Consider the following 22,226-nt stretch of genomic DNA (forward strand, 5'->3'; position numbering starts at 1 on the left):
AGATAAACTGCACCAAAACTGTTAACATAACAAGACCCAAGTATAAAATAAAACAATGTAATATACTTTAGATTCCAGAGTTGAAAACATGCATATGTAAATGAGAACAGGCATTTTTTTTTTCTTTTTGGGTCACACCCAGCAATGCACAGGGGTTACTCCTGGCTTTTCACTCAGGAATCACTCCTGGCGGTGCTTAGGGGACCATATGGGATGCCGGGGATCGAACCCGGGTCGGCCGCGTGCAAGGCAAACGCCCTACCCGCTGTGCTATCGCTCTGGCCCCGAGAACAGGCATTTTATTGTATTAAATGGTTTGAATCTTCTTATTCACATATGTCAAAACTATACAGTAATCACAAAATGGCTCTTACGGATTTATTTTCTGATCATTCCGTTTGCTGTTTCTTAAAGGTTTGTTGGAATAAGCGATACAAAGTAAATCTGTTTTGTGCCTAAGGGGCCAGGCTGGGATTGGGAAGGAAACCGGGGGTCTTCATGGGGGGAAGGCCACATCACACTGGTGGTGTTGGAACATTAAACGCGTGAAACAACCGTCTTTGTAAATCACACTGTTTTTAACAAAAATTAATTTTAAGAAACTGTTAACAGGGATTATCTCAAGCCAGGCAAAATTTCAAGTCATTTTCCTCATGTTAGCTTTCAGACACAACGCTGATTGGGCTTGCAATTAGAAGAAAGTTCTGGAAGTGATAGTCTGTTCATAACAACTACAGCTGTAAACAAACAGAAGCTTTTGCCTACAGTAACTACAGCTCAAAGCAGGCAGGATTTCAGCCACTATCAAATAGCCAGTAGGGTCGGAGAGCTAACTCGGCGGGGAGGGCACTGGCTTTGCACGTGGGCGAGTCACACTTGATCCCGGCACCGCACATGGTTCCCGGGCACTACCAGAAGTGACCCCTGAGCACGGAGCCAGAAAAAAGTACTGAGCACCATCAGGTCTGACTCAACTTTGCCAATTACCACCACTTTTTGATATGTTCTAAAAACTTATTTTTAGGCAAATACAAAGATGCCCTCTGTAAGGGTTTTTGCTGCTTATTTAGTTCACTTGGCAAAAGACTCCGTCAACCGCTACTTACTGAACGCCTGCTGTGTGCCAGACACTGGTTTTAAGTACTGGGGATAAGTAAGTTTTTAATAATCCAAAAATCCTGGGGCTGGAGCGATAGCACAGCGGGTAGGGCGTTTGCCTTGCACGCGGCCGACCCGGGTTCGATCCCCGGCATCCCATATGGTCCCCCAAGCACCGCCAGGAGTAATTCCTGAGTGCAGAGCCAGGAGTAACCCCTGAGCATCGCTGGGTGTGACCCAAAAAAGCAAAAAAAAAAAAAAAAAAATCCAAAAATCCCTTCCCTAGCTTGCAAATGGCAGTCCCCAGCCTTCCCTGGGCCCTGGCAAGGGGGCACCCCATCGGGCCGATACGCTCTTCCTCATGTCCTTCCACAGCTCCCAAAGAAACTCTCCATCTCTACGGCAAGACTCAAGAAACTTCGGCAGAAGCGGCTGCTCAACTGTTCTGTCCATGGAAAATCCAGGGTTACATCTCAAAAGCAGAGTCGAAAGGAAAGCGAAGATCAGACTAATGAAATCGCCCTCATTCAATCACAGCCTCTCGACTATACTCTCCAGGGCGCCTCTTCAGAGAAATGGAATAATCCCCCAGAAGAGAATTATGTTAGAAAAAAAATCCAGATTTCACCCGGCCTGGCCCCTGATTACTGAACAGGTCAAGAAACAAGGCTTCAGAGTGACCAGAGGGGCAGCTGGGGACAAAGGAACTGGCTGTAGAGGCTCAGGGACTTCTGTCTGTCAGTCCTGTCTTCCCTCCCAACTCCCAGTTTGAGGATTTGAAGGTGCAAGAAAGTAAGGTGGGAGTCCACACGATCATTATATTCATTCTTCTGATGATTTGAAAATGAACTAAAAGTGAGCCACAGCAATATTACAGCAGGTAAGGGCTTTCCTTGGCCAACCCTAGTTCAATTCCCCGGACCACATATGGTCCCCCAAACCCCGCCAGGAACAGTCTCTGGGTGCAGAGCCAGGAGTTTAAGCCTTAAACACCTCTGGGTCTTATTTTAATTATCACAAAAATAAATAAATAGGGGCAGGAGTAATAGTACAGCGGGTCCGGCGCTTGCCTTGCATGCACCTGACTGACCTGGGTTCGATCCCCAGAACCCCATATGGTCCCCCAGAGCAGAGCCAAGGATAACTCCTGAGCAAGAGAGAAAGAGGGGGAGGGGGAATAAATAAACTAAATAAATTAAAAATGAATTCAACATCTTAGGGTCAAAAAAAATTTTTTTTTCTTTTTGGGTCACACCCAGTGATGCACAGGGGTCACTCCTGGCTCTGCACTCAGGAATTACCCCTGGAGGTGCTCAGGGGACCATATGGGATGCTGGAAATCGATCCCGGTCAGCCACATGCCAGGCAAATGCCCTCCCTGCTGTGCTATCGCTCTAGCCCCAGGGTCAAATATTTTGAGCCCTTAGATCTGGTACCTCTTTAGTCCCGAGAGAGTACCAAAAAGGGCCCCGTTTTTAATTCTTGCTAAAATTGGACCCATCCCTGAATTCTCCATTTCATGAACCCAACAAATTCAGGTTTGGGGCCTAAGCTTATTTTCAGTTGAGTTTCTGTCGCGTGTTACCAGAGGCCCGACGGACGCAGTCTTCTGAGTACAGGAGGTGGAACCTGACCTTGGGGTCGGATCTGTCTGACCTGGAGCAACTCTGAGTTTCCCACCAGCAACAACCGCTGCCCCCTACTGCCTCTGGCCTCCTCCCTGTTCCCTCTGGCAAGAGGACACTCCCCCGACTTACACTTCCGGACAAAGTTGCTCACGTGTTTGATCTTCATCAGAGCAGGCTGACTGCATTCTTCGAAGAGAACAAAGAGGGCATCCAGTATCCCTTCCCGGGAAAGAGGAGACATCTGCTGTTGAGTCAGGAAGGGTGGTTTCCCCTAAAAACAGCAAACAGCAGATGGAGACACTGTCAATAATGAACAGCTTTGATCAATACCATCCACGCGGAGCAGATTCCCAGCCACCAACTCGACCAAGTGCTCACGACGCGCTACCAGCACAGTTCAGTGGCTGCCTCCTTGAAATGATTTAGTGCGCCATTAAATGATCCCTCGGACCATTCCATTACCTCGGGGTCCTCTCTGCGGCCCCCCGGAGGGTGAGATGAAAAGGCCCTTCTTTCACCCGCCAAGGCCCTCCCTCGGAGACAAGTCCCCCGGGCCCTGCTGGTGGCCCTGATGTGTTCCGGGTCTCTGTAGAAGCCAACGGTGACGGCCACGTGCCTCAGGAGTGCCCCCGAGGTTTGTGGCTCTGACTTTGGCATCTTTCAACCACTTCAGCCATCTACGGCGGCGTGATGGGCGTGAGTGCCCTCGTGCTGAATTTATTCATGATCTAGACCAGAGCGGCAGCTGCAAACTGGCAGACTGTATCTAGCCTACAGACATGTTTTGTTTGGCCCAGAGTATTGAAAATAATTTGAATTATCTGCCAATGTTGAAAAAAAAAAAAAAAAAGGAAAGAAAATCGGGTAATTCCGCCCAGAAAGGGGATGGCAGGGTTTCGGGCTTCTCTTGAAACAACTGCAGATCTACCGCAGGCCTGCCCTCTGACCGTTCCCCCCACCGAGTCACACTCCCAGGTGCACAGGGGACGGGGTCTACACCTCACTGCAGGCTGCCTCAGGCGATGGGGGACGGGGGTGGGGGGCGAGGGAAACAGCCACCACACTGTGTAGCGCAGTAGCCCGTTAACCCATTAAGTAAAGAAACGAACTCTGTTCTTTGTTCCTCCTCTTCGTCACTCAGCTTGGGCAGAGCAGCAGCTCAAATGCGGATTCTTTTTATTCTTTTGCTTTTTGTTTTGTGTTTTGGGGGCCATGACTGGTGGTGCTCAGGGCTTTCTCTTGGCTCTGCACTCAGAGACCCACTCAAGCGTGGTTCAAGGGACCACACGGGGTGCCAAGGATTGAACACACGTCAGCCATGTCCAAGGCAAGCAAGCACCTTAGCCCCTGTGCTATTACTCCTGCCTTAACAGCGATTCGTTTTTTTTTTTTTTTTTTTTTTTTTTTTGCTTTTTAGGTCACACCCAGTGATGCTCAGGGGTTACTCCTGGCTCTGCACTCAGGAATTCCTCCTGGCCGTGCTTGGGGGACCATATGGGATGCCGGGGATCGAACCCGGGTCGGCCACGTGCAAGGCAAACGCCCTACCCTCTGTGCTATCGCTCCGGCCCCTTTTTTTTTTTTTTTTTGCTTTTTTGGGTCACACCCGGCGATGCACAGGGGTTTCTCCTGGTTCTACACTCAGGAATTACTCCTGGCAGTGCTCAGGGGACCATATGGGATGCTGGGATTCGAACCCGGGTCGGCCGCGTGCAAGGCAAACGCCCTACCCGCTGTGCTATCGCTCCAGCCCCAGCTCCGGCCCCTTAATAGCAATTCTTAATAAAGTGGAAGTCTGTCAGGAAATAGAAAAAAAAAAAAAGAACATCACATGACTCTTTATAAGGCTAAGTGGATTCAAATTCTAAAATAGTACTTGAGGGGGGCTGGAGCGATAGCACAGCGGGTAGGGAGTTTGCTTTGCATGTGGCCTACCCAGGTTCGAATCCCAGATTCCCATATGGTCCCCTGAGCACCTCCAGGGGTGATGTCCCCCAAGCACCAGGAGGAGCGATCCCCACACACCAAGCAGGGAGTAAACCCTGAGCACTGCCAAGCACGGCCTGAACGCTCCCCAGCAAAAACAATTAAACGGCCACTCCAAAATGATGTCCTTGCTGTCTAGCTCTCCTCAAATGTCCTTTCTTTATTAAATAAGAAGGTCCAGAAGAAAATAGGCTGTCCTTTTTTATCTATTTTTATGCACTATGACAAAACAAAGAAATAGCAAACCTTTGGCTGGCCCTGCAAATTTTCTGAAAAAAAAAATTTTTTTTCTCCATAAAATTGCTAGCTCGAGAGTCTGAAAGTCTGCTAAGCACCGACTCCAAGTGGGGAAGCGGTGTTTACTAAGAGGAAAGCAAACACTCTGAGACACAGTCTAAAGGACTTGGCTGCACGGAAGTCATCACTCCTTCCTCCCAGCCTCCTTCCCGCTGCACCGGACGGAGAGAGAGGAGGAAACCCACCCAGCTACCAGTGGAGGTGCTGGCTGTTTGTTACACTGCAGATACTAGCTTCCTGGAGACACGGAGGAATTCATCATCCAAGAGGTGAATTAAGGACCTCCTCGGGTTCTTGCAAGCTCTGAGGACCCCGGAATACAGGGCACTCCTACACCCCCACCCCGGGGGCAGGCAGGGCTGCGCAGGAAGGCCCCGTGCCAGCCTCTGGGGTCAGAGCTGAGCAGAGCTGGTTCTGCCATTTACAGGCACCAAGGTTTGGGGCAAATGTTTGCCTCCTCTGACATCCATCTCCTCCTGTTTAAAATGTCATTTTAAGGGGCTGGAGCGATAGCACAGCGGGTAGAGCGTTTGCCTTGCACGCGGCCGACCCGGGTTCAAATCCCAGCATCCCATAGGGTCCCCTGAGCACCGCCAGGAGTAATTCCTGAGTGTAGAACCAGGAGTAACCCCTGTGCATCGCTGGGTGTGACCCAAAAAGCAGAATATAATAAATAAAATAAATAAATAAATAAAATGTCATTTTAAAATGACAGAGGAAGAGTCCCCATCTCTGTCATGGGGCTGGCCACGAGATGACCAGGAACCATGGGCCCTGTGCCCTGCACACTTGACGTTGTCCTTATTACATAGTCAGCCCCTGATAAGCCCTCAATAAATGAGTCATTATTTTGTGATGAGTTGGGAACGTTTCGAAGCAAAATCATGAAAAGGTGAAAGGGTGACAGGGCTCCAGCCAGCTGACTTTTAGAGACGGATTATTCACGAATGAGAATTACAACTCCAGCGGCAGGGATGTGGCTCACTGGTGGAGCTCTTACCCTGCAAGCAGGAGGCCCTGGGTTCGATCCCCAGCATGCACTATAAAACCATCTATCTGCACGGGGTACAGGCGTCTCAAAATGGGAACAGAGCTGGTCCCCCCAGAACAGCCGGCCCCTGAGCTTTCAACTTGCCTCCGAGTTACAACCAGCCCAAGTGTTTGAACAGCTGCAGTCTGGGGGCCACACCTGGAGGTGCTCAGGGCTAGTCCCGGCTCTGTGCTCAGGAGGGACACCTGGCAGTGCACAGGGGACGGAGGGCAGGCGGCCACCTCCACATTCTGCACCACACGTGTCCCTCAGGTAACGAAAGGGAAACAGACCAACAAAGGCACCGGCCCGAGAGTTCCGTAAGTGTAATCCAGTTTCTTTTCATGCAAGGGATGTGCATGTTTAGGCTTTTAGAAGGTGCTGAGGGGCTAATAGTACTGCATCGAGGGCACGCAGCCGACTCGGTTTCAATTCCCAGCGCCCCACATTGTCCCCTGAGCACTGCCAGGAGTGATTCCTGAGCAGAGAGCACAGGAAGTGAGCCCTGAGCACTGCTGATTCCCAATAACGAAAGACATAAATAAGGCATTGATAAATACCACATCTGTGAAATTCACACTGCTTTCGGGATCCTAAGTTTGAAAACTTAGTATCACGAGATTATTTCCAAGTCTTGTGCCCCTGATGGGGATAGTACATGTGATGCAGAAACCCCTGGCTGCCTTTCGTATTCACAAAACGGGGACACTAGGCAGTGGTGTGGATTTGGGTTTGAACCCTGACCTCAGCACTCCATCGCTGTTACATGGGATGAAACAACTGCTTTCTTTGAGTCCACTGGCCACTCTTTAAAATTAGGCTATGGGGGCTGGAGCGATAGCACAATGGGCAGGGCGTTTGTCTTGCACACAACCGACCAGGTTTGGTTCCGGGCATCCCAGATGGCCCTCTAAGGACCGCCAGGAGGAATTCCTGAGTGCAGAGCCAGGAGTAAGCCCTGAGCACTGCTGGATGGAACCCCAAAAAGCCAATAAATAAACAAATAAACAAATAAATAAAAATATTCTAGCACCTCCTTCTCAGGATCGCAATGACTAATATCATACACCATACACGTGGGACTTTGCCCAATTCGGTAGAAGCTCTTTTTTTCCTTTCATTTTTATTTTTTAACAAAACGCTAATACTAACCAAGACTCTAACCCTGCCAGGAGTGATCCCTGAGCACAGAGCCAGGAGTAAACCCTGAGCACCACTCGGTATGGAAAAAAAAAAAGAATTCTCTTTAAGAAAAAGTTTGGCTCTCCAAACTGATTCTCTTGTTAGTTGTTTGTTTGATTTGGAAGGGGCCACACCCAACAGTGCTGAGGGTTAACTCAGGTCAAGGCTTGGGGGGGGGCACTGGGTGCTGGGGATTGAACCTGGGCATCCCACACGCAAAGCATGTACGCTAAGCCTTTGAGCGACACCCCAGCCGTCGTCTCCTCGTTCTTCACTACTGTCGGTGCGTGTGAAACACCAAACAGGACCCTCCCGGAACTGAACCCCAGGGAGCAACAAGGAGGTTCCGAGGAAGCCTCGTCACGTGTGCAGGGCTCAGCCCTTACCTGAAAGAGAAGGTTCAGCCTGGAGGCCCGACTGGCAATGGGCTCGGCGGCACCAGCATCCGGGGGGTTCCGGGCGCCCCCGTACTTGAACTTCAACATCTTCCTGCAGGCGCGGAAGGGCAGGGGGAGGAGACAGCTGTGTGGGGCGCCACGCTGGGAGGAGACGCCTCAAGAGCTCCTGACTATCAGGACCCGGAGGTGCTTTAAAAGCTCAGTCTGGCACCTTAGACGAAAAACCAGGTTTTACTTTCAGCAACAAGATTGCAAAGTACAGCGCCTAAAAGGAAGCAGGCTGTGGGGGAAGGATTGGGAGGGAAACTGAGGACATTGGTGGTGACAGATGTGCACTGGTGAGGGGACCGGTGTTGAACATTGTCTGACTCAAACCCAATCATGAACAACTTTGTAACTGTGCGTCTCACAGTGATTCAATGAAACAAAACAATATAGAACTAAAAACAAATTAAAAATAAAAATAAAAAAACAGGTATTAGCTCACTGTAAACAGATGGTGATAACTTCTCTGATATCCAGCTCTCTTAAAAATGTACTAATCCTCCCTTTCTAATGAAAATTCCACAGAACTGAGATTTCTGTCCTTGTATCATGGAGAGGCATAAAGGCTGGCACCTAACAGGTGCTAATAAAATTACTGAATGAATGCCTGAAATAAGCAAATCACATATGTTGGAAGGAGATGTGTTACTCAAGTTTAAAAAAAAAAAAAATCTAAACTGCAAGATAAGAACACTGGTGCTTAGCAGTGTCTGTGCCGTTCAACTACTAAAATGCCAGAAGTGCTAGCAGGTGACTTCATTATTTATTTATTTATTTATTTATTTATTTATTTATTTTGGTTTTTGGGTCGCACCCAGCGATGCACAGGGATTACTCCTGGCTCATGCACTCAGGAATTCCTCCTGGCAGGTGCTTGGGGGACCATATGGGATGCTGGGAATCGAACCTGGGTCGGCTGTGTGCAAAGCAAACACCCCACCCACTGTACTATTGCTCCAGCCCCAGTGACTTCATTTTTTAATAGCCCAGAAAAGCTCTCAGCAGACAGTTCTCTGACAGTCTAGCAAGGCAGGTTTCCAAGGTTTTTTTCCTTTTTACAATATTTAATTATAAATATTTGTAAGAATGCACCATGATTTACAGAGCCATTCATTATAAAGCTTCAGTCATCCACAGTTTCGATAACAATACCTCAAGGGTCTTTTCAGTAATACAATTCTATTGGCAAAGGGCACAGAAACAAAAATATAAACAAATGGAACTACATCAAATGAAACTTTAAACTGTTCTACAGTTGGTAAGGTGCTAGCCTTGTCCATGGCCAAAGGTCCTGTGGTTTCCCCTAACCCCTGCCAGGAGTGAGCCCTGGGCAGGGCCAGGAGTAAGCCCTCAGCACCACTGGGTGTGGCAAAAACAAAACACAAGCCAAAAATACTCTGCATGGCGAGTGAAACACAGGCTAAACCTAAAAGACACTCAACTAAATGGAAGAAAATATTTGCACTCAACACATCAGATAAAGGGTTACTATCTAAGACATAAAAAGCGCTCCAGGGCTGTTTGCCTTGCAAGCTGCCGACCCGGGTTCAATTCCCAGCATCCCATATGGTCCCCCGAGCACCACCAGGAGTAATTCCTGAGTGCATGAGCCAGGAGTAACCCCTGTGCATCGCCGGGTGTGACACCCCCCCCAAAAAAAAAAGAAAGAAAAAAGAAAAAGCACTCCAAAGATCAATAACAAAAAAATCCAAAAGCGGGGGCTGGAGCAATAGCACAGCGGGTAGGGCATTTGCCTTGCACACTGCCGACCCGGGTTCAATCCCTGGCATCCCATATGGTCCCCCAAGCACTGCCAGGAGTAATTCCTGAGTGTAAAGGCAGGAGTAACCCCTGTGCATCGCTGGGTGTAACCCAAAAAGCCAAAAAAAAAAAAAAATCTAAAAGCTGGGCCAGAAAAACAGCACAACAGGTTCAGGTGTTTGGCGTGCAGTTTACCTGGGTTCGATCCCCGGCACTCCCTACAGTACTGGGAACTCCACCAGGAGTGACCAAGCCCTCATCACAGCCGAGTGCAGGCTCAAAAATCCAAAAGCCCTCTCCAAAACTGAGGGGGGGAAAGGAAATGAACAGAGGGTTTCTGAAGCACACAGGCAGACGGCCAAGAAGCACTGTGCGGGAAACCCAACTCCCGGCCACAAGGAGATACGACACAGCAGTGAGAATGGTGGGTGAGATGCCACATCTCAGCGGGCGCCATGGAAACCAGGCTCTGGAGGACAGAGCCTCAGCCCTGCTGGAATCTGAGATAAGCGAGTGTTCCCAGGTATCTATTAATCCTCAGATCTTGTCCAGCATGATCATGCCCAGAGATTACTGTCATGGCGGCCTCTTCTCTATCTTACCTACCCTCAGCTCCACCCACACCTGTGGTTAGCTCCAACCACGGACCAGTCCTCCTAACCCGTCATAAACGACTTTGCAACTGTGCATCTCACGGTGATTCAATTAAAAAAAAAAAAACACTTAAAAATAAATTAAAAATGGGGCGAGATCGATGGCACAGCGGGTAGGGCGTTTGCCTTGCATGCGGCCAACCCAGGTTCAATTCCCCGCATCCCATAGGGTCCCCCAGCACTGCCAGGAGTAATTCCTGAGTGCTGAGCCAGGAGTAACCCCTGTGCACTGCTGGGTGTGACCCAAAAAGCAAAAATTAATTAATTAATTAATTAAAAATAAAAACCAGGTATGAACCCACTGTAAACAGATGGTGAGGGGCTGGAGTGATAGCACAGCGGGCAGGGCGTTTGCCTTGCACGCGGCCAACCCGGGTTTGATTCCCAGCATCCCATAGGGTCCCCTGAGCACCTTAGGGGTCATTCCTGAGTGCAGAGCCAGGAGTAAGCCCTGTGCATCGCCAGGTGTGACCCAGAAAAGCAAAAAATAAAATAAAATAACAGATGGTGATAACTTCTCTGATAGGCTCTCTTATAAATGTATCAGCCCTCCCTCCCCTCCCCACTTTCTAATGTAAATTCCCCAGAACAGAGATGTCTGTCCTTATATCAAGGAGATGCACACGGGCTGGAAGTTTTGCTAGGTCCCAGCCTGTATGCCAGCAAAGGAACCCCAGCAACGGCCACGCCAGAACGAAGGCTCCGAGAGGGCAGGACCTGGTCTTCCTAAGTCAGTGCAGGGGGCAAGGTGCTAGCCTTGCACGTGGCCAAAGGTCCTGTGGTACCCCCACGCCCTGCCAGGAGTGAGCCCTGAGCAGGGCCAGGAGTAAGCCCTCAGCACCACCGGGTGTGGCAAAAACAAAACTCGAACAAACAAAATAAGTGTGCAGAGCAAGTGAAAGATGGGCTGAAACTAAAGGGCTGGTGCAGGGGGCAGATGCGGACCCCCCGGCCCCCCAGACCCCCGACCTCCCCGAGACGGGCTCAGGCAGGCAATGCTGACAGCGGGCACAGCACGCAAGCCCAGAGGAGGGGTCCTCCGCGCTGCAACGAGGGGAAGCAAGAGCCCCTCTGCCACCCGCACCGCCGGCCCGGGAGGACCCGCCCGGCCCCCGGCAGTCCCGGGTCCGAGCGGCAGCCCGGCCGGCTGCTCCGGGAAAACCGCCAGGGTGCAGGGGGCTGCGGGAGACCCCTCCCCCGCGTCTGGGCGAGTGGGACAGAGGAGAATTAGGAGGAGCTGGGGGTCCCACTCACGCTCAAGCACCCCCAGCCAGTCCGCGCGCCGCTCCGCCCCGCGCGTCCCGCCGTCGCGTTTGAACCCGGGAGGGTGTGGGCGGGGCCCAGCCGACTCGGGGCGAATCAGCGCGCCGGATCCTGTGATAGACACGGGCGGCTCCGCCAAGACCCGCCCCAGGCCCGAGAAGGACAGAGGAAGTGAACGGCCGAACCAATCGCGTTGCTCCTTCCTTTGACCTCGCGACCAATAGGAAAGGGCGAAGGGCCAAGATAGGGGCAGGGCTGGTCCTGGTAGTTTGAAATTGGCGGTTAAGCCGGACGCTGCCTTGGGGACGCAGCTGTTTGGATCTAGAATCCCTGGAGATCTTCCCCCCCCCGCAGGAGGTGTCCTCGGTGATCTGGGCCGCTGGGGAGGAGGAAGGCAGCCAGGCCATGCACCCCGGGCTGCATGTTCCTGTACCCCGGCTTCAACCTGCCTCAGTTTCTACATCTTTGAATTGATTATCCTGCAGTCAGTAGGTGAAAGTACTGAAACTGTCAGGATGGGTTTAAATCAATTCGAAGGCAAGAGATTGGAGAGGAATTTTATTGGCGAGCACATCCAAATGGCTAACAAACATAGAGATACAGTAACAGAGGCCCAGGGTTTGTTGATGCTGTTTTGTTTTGTTTTTTTTTTGCTTTAGGGGAGTGGAGATGTAGCGCTACACTTCATTCACGCATCGCTGATGGATGTGTAAATTAGTACGAGGTTGTTTTTTTTGGTTTTTTTTTTTTTAAAAAGAAGTTGGCCCTGTTTGCTGAAATTGAAGACGTGCAGTTTATGACTCATGTGCGAGAGAATGTACAAATAGTACGGTACAGCATAATGGTGAAAAAGAAAACTGGGAAACAACTCAAGTGTTCATCAGAAAGAATAATTTCTTTTATATTGCACTTTTATGCAACAATGGAAAGGAATTAAACTACAACTGAACACAATGACATAATGAGTTTTTAAAAACAGCGCTGACACAGTGCCTCAAATTTTACAAACCTTAATGCTGAGGGAAGCAAGACAATAGACTGACATATGATTTCATTAATACAATATTCAAAAGCAAAACATTTGTTTCGGTGTGTGCACAGGAGGGGGTAAAGCCACTAAGAAAGCAAAGTTAAGATATTGGAGTTAGGCTTGCGTGGTCCTATGGCAGGTAAGGCATTTGCCTTGCATGTGGCTGACCCAGGTTCAGTCCCCAGCACCCACATGACTCCCTAAGCACTGCCAGGAGTGATCCCTAAGCACAAAGCCAGGAGGAAGCCTTAAGCACTTTGAGGTGTGGCTCAGAAATCCACCCCCCCCAAAAAAAAAATAATCAAACATAAAGGAAGGATATTAAGGATATTAGTCTCCTGAAGTTCAGGTGGCCAGTCAAGGTGTCCATTTGATAATTAGTAAATATTATACACACACACACACGTGTATGTGTGCATTGTATTTACATGAATTTTTTTTTTCTTTTTGGGTCACACTCGGCAATGCACAGGGGTTACTCCAGGCTCGTGCACTCAAGAATTACTCCTGGTGGTGCTCAGGGAACCATATGGGACGTTGGGACTGAAACCCAGGTCAGCAGCATGCAAGGCAAATTCCCTACCTGCTGTGCCTACCTCCAGCCCCCAACATGGATAAAAATTTTGAAAGAGGCCATGGTCCTTTCCATGCTTCTCTAATCCCCAGAACTAGAGATCTGTTCACATACACACACACACACACACACACACACACACAAACACACACACATATACACACACACACAATTTTTAAGCTCATGTGTCTCAGAACAAAACAAAAGTTATAGGGCTGGAGTGATACTACAGCGGGGAGGGTGTTTGTTTGCCCTCCAGGCCGCCAACCAGTATTCAATCCCCAGCATCCCCTAGGGTCCCCTGAGCACTGCCAGGAGTGATTCCTGAATACAGAGCCAGGAGTAAGCCCAGGTGTGGCCCAAAAGCAAAACCAGCAACAACAACTACAGTTACAGACTTGATTGATGTACTTCTCTTTCCTAACATAACTTGCTTTTCATTCTTCAATAATGATAGCTATGATTTATGAGTCTTTCTTTTGCCTGTCTCTCTCTTTTTTTTTAATCAGGTATCTTTTATCATTTAATTTTTTCCCAATCCTGGAAAAGAGTAATTAGAATCCATAGTTTATAAAGCTCTCCGAGAGGAGTGGAGGAATCGAACCAGGGTTGGCCACGTGCAAGGTAAACGTCCTACCCGCAAGCTACTGAGAGTATCTCGCCCACACGGCAGAGCCTGGCAAGCTCCCCGTGGCCTATTCAATATGCCAACAACAGTAACAGCAAGTCTCACAATGGAGATGTTACTGGTGCCCACTCGAGCAAATCGATGAGCAACGGGATGACAGTGATACAGTGATACCATTTATAAAGGAAATAACGAAAGCTTGGAGAGGTGAAGTGACCCCTCTTGGGTCATTCAGTCTCAGGCAGTGAAACCAGGTTTGGAACCTCTGGATTATGTGTCTCCAGATTGTTTCCTCTTTGCAAAAGCTACTTCTCAGAAGATGCTGGGAATTCTCCCAGCCCCAGAGTTTGGTGTAAGGACTGACCAAGTCCAGTGTGAAAAAGAAATGTTGGCCTGAGAAGATAGTACAGCAGGTTCACTGCCCCCAGCTCCTAATTTTTCATTAGAACTATTATTGGCCTCTGCAAAGCCTTTGTGAAGACAGGAAAAAACAATAAAAATAAAAATGAATAAAAGAAACAGAAAGCAAAAGTCAACCCATCTCCTCCACTTTCCTTTCCAGGGTGGTGCCTCCACAGAGTCCAGGGAAAGGGAGCAAGGAAGGACCAGGAGAGGCTGTGCCTGTATGAAAAGGCTCAGATGCCATGAGGTAGAATGAACTGGAACTAAACTGGCAGGAACCTGGGTCCCAGCTGCATTATCACACAAAACGGCCAGACGTGAGCCCATGATGCTAACCGGGAGGCCGATTCCTAACTGGGAGCCATACTGGAGGCTGGGGTCCCAGCATTCAATCGTTCATTCACAAAAGCATGTGTTGAGCCAGACACTGGGGGTATCAGAATGTAAAAAGTCACCTTTGTGGGGACTGCAGTGATAGCACAGCAGGGAGGGCATTTGCCTTGCATACGGCCGACCCGGGTTCGATTCCCAGCATCCCATTTGGTTCCCTGAGCACCACCAGGAGTAATTCCTGAGTGCAGAGCCAAGAGTAACCCCTGTGCATTGCCAGGTGTGACCCAAAATGAGAAAACTATAGTCACCTTTGTCGGTTCTTGGAAACCCGTGCTGCAAGTAGGCAAAGGAACCAACATGATGACCTCTCAGCACCTGTATTGGGAACCATCATGCCCAAAAGAAGAGGGAGAGAGAGAGAGAGAGAAGCCAAGTGCCTGCCAGAGAGGCAGGCTGTGGAGGTGGGTGTGGCAAAGGGAAACTGGGGACCTTGGTGTTGGGAAAGAAACACTGGTGAAGGGAAGGGGTGTTGCAACATGATCTGACTGAACCCCAACCATGAACAGCTTTGTGACTGTGTGTCTTTTTTTTTTTGCTTTTTTTTTTTTTTTTTGCTTTTTGGGTCACACCTGGCGATACTCAGGGGTTACTCCTGGCTCTGCACTCAGGAATTACTCCTGGCGGTGCTAAGGGGACCCTATGGGATGCTGGGAATCGAACCCGGGTCGGTCACATGCAAGGCAAACGCCCTTCCCGCTGTGCTATCGCTCCAGCCCATAACTGTGTGTCTTTGACTGTGAGCAAGCAATGTGGTGGGCTGTTGTTGCTAGTTCTCCGCAGCGGTGGGGATCAGAGGGCCGTGAAGACTCAGAGAGGGGAGGGCCAGCGAAATACAATACGGCCGTGAATATACCGTGCCTAGTGCCTGCGTAGCACACGGGAGCCCCAGGTATATCCCCAGCACAACGCAGTCCCCACAAGTATCACCAGGAGCCATCCCCAGCACTGCCAGGTGTGACCTCAAAGCCCGACGAACTGAATGTCTCTGGACCAAGGGGATGTGGCTCAGTGGTAGAGCACCCGCCTTGCATGCATGGGGCTAAGAGTTCTATTCCTGTCACCCTTCCACAGCCCCAGTGTTGCAGGTGATGAAGTGCCCAACCTCCAGTGCACCAACCATGACTGAGCCAGTCAGCCCACAACCAAGCACCCACTAGCCAAGCACCCTATCACCTGGGCACACCACCACCACCACCAAGGCGGAGTAGAAAAGAAATGGGAGGAGGGGCAGTTTAAACTGTAGGAAATGCCATTTACTCTCTGTTGAGTTTAAATATATGCTTGTTATTGTGACATTTCAGAGATAAGTGGAGTGAAAATACTCTGGTAAAAGCTGAAGCCAGCAACTCACAGACTGGAAGAAAATATTTGGTAAATCATCTGATAAAAACAGGATCAGATGTAAACACAGTCCTGTGACTCTACAATAAAAAAGACCTAGAAACCAATTTTAAGATACACAAAAGAGTGATCGTTTCCACAACTATCATCGTCACAGTGGTCCCTTCTCTAACTTAAGTGCCTTCTCCCTTGGAAGAACTGCATGTTGAAAGTCGGTAAAGGAGCAAACATGATAACCTCCCAGTATCTGTAGAGCAAACTATAATGCCCAAAAATGGGAGAGGAGAGAAACTGGGGACATTGGTGGTGGAAGATGTACAATGGTGAAGGGACCAGTGTTGGAACATTGTATGACTGAAATCCTATCATGAACAACTTTGCAACTGTGCATCTCACGGTGATTCAATAAAAATAATATAAATAAATAAATATAATAAGTCACTGTCACTGTCACTGTTATCCTGTTGCTCATCGATTTGCTGGACCAGGCACCAGTCACAGCTCCATTTTGAGAGTTGTTGTTACTGTTTTTGGCATATTGAATACGCCAGGGGTAGCTTGCCAGGCTCTGCCGTGTGGGCGGGATACTCTCGGTAGCTTGCCGGGCTCTTCGAGAGGGGCGGAGGAATTGAACCCAGTTCGGCCATGTGCAAGGCAAACGCCCTACCCACTGTGCTATCGCTCCTCCCCAAAAATAAGTAAATAAAATAATACAAACAAATATAAATTATATAAATAAATAAATAAAAATTAAAAAAATAAAATACACAAAAGAGGACAGGATTGTGGCTCAGTGGTAGAGCACTTGCCTTGTAAATACAAGGTCTGGGGTTTGATATCCGGCACTCCCCCCCAAACAAAAAAAAAGTTTGAGGGCTGAAGAGATGACTCAGTAGGCTGAATAGATGTCATTTATGTGGGAGCCCTGGGTTCGATCCCTGGCACCAAATGGTCCTCCTAGCACAGGACTGCAAATAGTTCCTGAGTACCACTGGGTGTGGCCCCGAAACAAAATTTTATTTTAATTTTGCTTTTAGGGTCACCCTTGGCAATGCTCAGGGGTTACGCCTGGCTCTGCACTCAGGAATTGCTCCTGGCAGTGTTCAGGGACCATATGGGACATTGGGCACCATTAGTCCAAGGAAGGGGCTAATCTAAGTCACAGTGAGTTGCCATTCCATCCCCACTGCCGTGGGGTAAGCAGAACGACAACATCATATATGAGGAGGCAAGAGGGGGCAAACGGAATCTACTACAGTCCCATGGGCATTTAACATGATGCCAACGCTCTGAAAATCAGTTTGGTAGTTCCTCCAAAAACTAACCATGAGATGACCCTCTGACCCAACAATTTCACCCCTTGCTAAATTCCCAAGAGAAATGAAGACATAGCAACACAAAAGCCTGTACAAAGTGTTCCTGATTTTATTTGACAACAAAATAGCCAACCAAGTGGAAATTACCCTAACGTGCCCCCAAAAGATGAATGGATCAATACAATGTGGTATATCTACACAACAGAATATTACTCAGCTGTGAAAAGGATGCACCATTAAGACATGCTACAGCACGATGAACCTCAGAAGCAGGCTCTAGGAGAGAATCCAGATGGAAAGGCTGCAAGTTGTAGGATTCCATTTACATGAAATGTCTTGCATAGGTAATCAGAACAGAAGGTAAGTTTGTGGCTGCCAGGAGTTGCAGTGCCAAGGGGTTGGGGAATGAATACTAATGAGAACAGAGACTCTATTTGGGATGATGAAGACATTTAAGAATTACATAGTGTTACACAAATCTGTGAACATCCAAAGTTTACATTTGTACATTTCTAAAAAGTGAGCATATGAAAATTATATCTCGACTTGCTCAATAGAAAACATAAATCAGTATATTACTGCAAAATGTCATTGCAAATCAAGATTTCTCATTCCGTATACTATTGACTTCGGGGGTCAAATAATTTTGTTATGGAAGAATTGTCCTCTGTGGGGCTGGAGTGATAGCAAGGTGGGTAGGGTGTTTGCCTTGCATGCAGCCGACCCAGGTTTGATTCCCAGCATCCCATATGGTCCCCCGAGCACCATCAGGAGTGATTCCTGAGTGCAGAGCCAGGAGTCAGCCCTGAGCATCGCTGGATGTGACCCAAAAAGCCAAAAAAAAAAATTGTCCTCTGCTTGTATGGTACTTATATGGTATTTAACTGGATCTCATACACCCCCAATTCTGACAAACAAAAAATATCCCCAGATGTGGTCTCAATGTTGCCGTGGATTGAAAACCACCTGTTCTAAATGCATCTGAATATTCCCAGTAATCAAAAATTAAATATAACTTGATTGGACTCAGGAGAGCTCACCAACAAATCAAATACATTGTCTACATTTTAAATGTTATGACAGTCTTAACTGATGGTTAGAGTTTTTCATACTGATATAGTCCCTTGCTAGATGATTTCTCCAAGTTTGAATAAATGATTTCCTCTCCCTTCTCTTCCCTTCTCTGGCCTTAGACAAAGTTCTAACAAGGAAAGGTAAATTTTCAAAACTCAATTAATGACTCACCTTCCAGCCACTTGATTCTACACAATTTCTTACTTTAGGAGGGGCCGGGGGTCACACCCAGCAATGCTCAGGGGTTGCTCCTGGCTCTGCACTCAGGAATTACTCCCGGCAGTGCTTGGGGAGACCATATGGGATGCTGGGAATCGAACCCAGGTCCTATCGCTTCAGCCCCTCTAGATAATTTCTTTATGTTGCTTGGGCATATCAATTAATTTATGTGTCTTCAAGTATGTTACAAACTGCAAAGTACACTTTTAACTTTTTTATCCCACTGATGTCAGAGGTGTTTTATAACTTCCCAGATCATGTGTAATACATAAAATGCAGGCACCTGGCTCATGCCAACAATTCTTCAAGGATAAACCAGAAAAAGGACGAAATATTATCAGAGATCTACAGTGTTCAAGAGAAAAAACACAAGACATGTCTGATTTTTTAAAATGTGATTTAAAAAAAAAACGCAGGGGGCTGGAGCGATAGTACAACACGTATTTGCCTTACACGAGCTGACCCGGGTTCGATCTCTAGCACCCCATATGGTCTCCCCAATCCATGCCAGAAGTGATCCCCGAGTGCAGAGCCAGGAGTAAGCCCAGAGAAATGCCAGGTGTGGCACAAAACGTATACATATTTGCACATATCACTGTATCACTGTCGTCCCGTTGCTCATCAACTTGCTCAAGCGGGCACCAGTAACATCTCCACTGTGAGACTTGTTGTTACTGTTTTTGGTATATCGAATATGCCACGGGTAGCTTGCCAGGCTCTGCCGTGCAGGCAAGATACTCTCGGTAGCTTGCCAGGCTCTCCAAGAGGGGGCAGAGGAATCAAACCCAGGTCGGTTGCGTGCAAGGCAAACGTCCTACCGCTGTGCTATCGCTCCAACCCATTTGCACGTATATGTGTGTATATATATATATATATGCATATACATATATAAAGAACCCTTCAATTCACCAGTAGGAAAACTGGGCCCACAGAGCTATATAGCACAGTGGGTGGGCTGCTGGTCTTGCACAGGGCTGACCCTGGTTCAATTCCCTGTATCCAATATGGTAAACTTCTGAGTGCAGAGCCAGGAGTAAGCCTTGAGTATCACCAGATGTGGCACAAAAACCAAAATAATGATGATGATGATGAAGAAAACAAGGAGGGTCAAAGAGGTGATACTGCAGAAGCATGCCTTGCAGCTCTGGTTCAATCCCCAGCGCCAAGCGTTCCCTTGAGCACCACCAGGAGAGATCCCTGCACGTTGCTGGGTGCAGTCCCTGACCCCAAATACAAATACACTTTATTTTTTTTTTTAATAGCCATCCTAACAGTTATGGAGAAGTATCCCAGGCCCATTTCTTTTCCCTTTCCTTGCTTAGCAGTAGAAGATTTTCAGATGCAATGCCGGCGTTTCTCCAGCACACTGCCTAATGGACCCCTAGACTTCACTTCCTCCCCCCCCCCCCCAACACGCCCCTTCCTCCTTCGGAGCGGCAAGGCTCACTTTGCATTTCTGCCTCCCGGAGCAGAGGCGCTCTCTGGTGGCCCAGTGGAGTAACTGCAGCTGGAGCCCGTCTGCACGGAAAGAGAGTCCTTGCTTGTATTTCGCTGACCTGTTCCTTAACACCTGTGACCATCTGGTGGTGCCAGGAGCTGAGAAACCCAGATCTGATTCGTGAAAGGGCATTTCACAAAGGTAATACCCGCTGCCCAACTCCCTTTCCTTACGGGCACCCCTGCTTTTCTGCTTCTTCCGGTCTCACGGCTCCTTGGGGTGTCCTGCGGTTCTGCATCTCCAGGGACCCCTTTCCCTGGACTTTGCAGAGGGGAGACGGAGGACTGAGGCTGGGCTTGTGGGAATGTTCTGCTTAAGGTCTCCTCCCCCAGCCCCCGCCTCCTTTTGTTGCCCCCTCTGATGTTTGGGGCTGAGATCAGAGGGAAAGGATGAGTCTTACTCAATTTCCTTTTCTTTGCTTTTTGAATTGGGGGGAGGGGGAGGGTTTAGCCACACCTGTCATGCTCAGGGTCTGTTCCCGGCTCAGTGCTCAGGAGAGAGCCCAGGCAGTGCTCTGGGGACCCCGTGTGGTGCTAGGGATTGAACAGGGGCTGGTTGCACACCAGGAAAGTACCTGAACTGTCTCGAAAGAACTAGCTCTCCTATTTTCTGATACGGCAAATGAACACCTACCACTCTGTTCCAAGGCGTCCTTTTAATTCACCCATCTCCAATATCCAGTGCTCCTCCTGCTTCTTTTTGCCCTTCCTATCTGCCTCTCCACCGTCACGCCTCTCCACTCCCGCACTCCCCTCCCTCTGCTCTCCTTTCCATTGCCCTCACCTTTTATTGTTGTTCAAAACAATAAAATGAGAGAATATTATTAGATACCATTACCTAGGACTGTAAATCTAAAAAAAAAAAAAAATCCAAGACTCAGCTAAGAAATTATCCTAACCAACCAGAGTTCCAAAAGAGAGTCCGATATGTAAGATAAATGCATAGAAAAATCAATATTCTTTATTACACCAGAATGTGAAGAACACATTCCAGCCCAGTAGCAACAGAATATCAGGTTTCTAGAACTCAATTCAAGAACAGCAGAATCCACATAAAAAAAACCATAAAGCTCGGCTACAAATATTAAAAAAACAAGACCTAAGTGAGAAAAATGAGAGATGCAGTCAATATTGGGAGAGTTACTTTCCTTCCCGAATTAATATAAAATTCAGAAACAGTAAATACATTATGGGCTAAGACACTACAACCAACTTCAACAAGATCTATTTACTTGGTAGTAAGGAATATGCTTATGGGGGTGATCAGCCACATAGTTCAATCTCAAAATCATTCGGTCAAATGAAGGAAACACCCCAAAAAGTTTCAATTTCTACAAAAAAAAATTTGTTAGCATTTCTATAAAACCCTCGAAAGGAAAAACTGAATCACAGCTGGAGTTGCAGGTGAAGGTGCGGGTTAATTGTGCTGCGTCTTGATTACACTGGTGGTTAGTCAGACTGCTTTGTCAAAACTCATCTAAATATGTTCCTAAGAGGATGTGTTATTGTATGTAAATTATACCTCAGTAAAGCTGGGGAACAAATAAGACACAATTCAAATTGAAATGCAATTTGGGGGATTGAAAAAATTTCATGGTTTGGGTGAAAATGTGAAAAAACTTCATGGTTTGGGTGAAAATGTGACAGAGAGTTTTTAAAAAGACTGAAAATAAACATTTTTGGGGAACAATATATGCAGGAGATGGGCCAAGACAAAACGTCAACAGGTTTGCTGGGCGAAGCAGTGCGCCCCCTGCCGGTTGCGTGGGAGAGATGCCTCCAGCTCTCAGTTCAACCCATCACCCTCCCCCATCCTCCCACCTGTTAAGACAGGTGCCTTGCGGGAGGGGTCGGAACTCTGGCGGCCTTCACCTGTCTGCTGCCCAGGTACACCCTGGAGTGGATGCCAAGGATTGGCGTGAAGAGTGCAAAGGAGGTTGGCTCTTCTAGAGGAAGAAGACCCCAAGAATCTTCTTTCTTTGGAGCATGAGGTCTCTGAAGCTTTTGACTGTCTGATTGTCATCCCGTTGCTCATTGATTTGTTCGAGCGGGCACCAGTAACGTCTCTCATTGAGAGACTTATTGTTACTGTTTTTGGCATATCCAATACTCATGGGTAGCTTGCCAGGCTCTGCCGTGCGGGCTCCATACTCTCAGTAGCTTGCCTGGCTCTCTGAGAGGGGCGGAGGAATCGAACTCGGGTCGGCGGCGTGAAAGGCGAACACCCAACCTTTGTGCTATCGCTCCAGCCCCTGAAGCTTTTATTTTATTTTATTTTATCTTGTTTTGTTTCATTTTGTTTCTTAGTGTTGAGTCCTGGCTGCCTTGCTGAGTTTCACAAAACGCAAGAAAACTTCTCAGACTCTTGAGCAGAATCTTTCTACTGAGCAGGAGGGAGGGGTTTGTGAGAC

General features: G+C 48.2%; 1 protein-coding gene across 1 annotated transcript in view; it reads right to left on the minus strand.

Moving 5' to 3' along the window:
• Window positions 1-7,706, minus strand: part of CIT (citron rho-interacting serine/threonine kinase) — a 168,524-nt gene extending 160,818 nt beyond the window's left edge. The window contains exons 1-2 of the mRNA XM_055147097.1: window positions 7,608-7,706; window positions 2,856-2,997 (exon numbers count right to left, since the gene is read on the minus strand). Coding sequence (XP_055003072.1) covers window positions 2,856-2,997; window positions 7,608-7,706 — 241 coding nt within the window. The remainder of the gene's footprint in view (window positions 1-2,855; window positions 2,998-7,607) is intronic.
• Window positions 7,707-22,226: the final 14,520 nt, after the last annotated feature.

This window comes from Sorex araneus, chromosome 9 (assembly GCF_027595985.1).
Source record: "Sorex araneus isolate mSorAra2 chromosome 9, mSorAra2.pri, whole genome shotgun sequence".
Taxonomy (NCBI): Eukaryota; Metazoa; Chordata; class Mammalia; order Eulipotyphla; family Soricidae; genus Sorex; species Sorex araneus.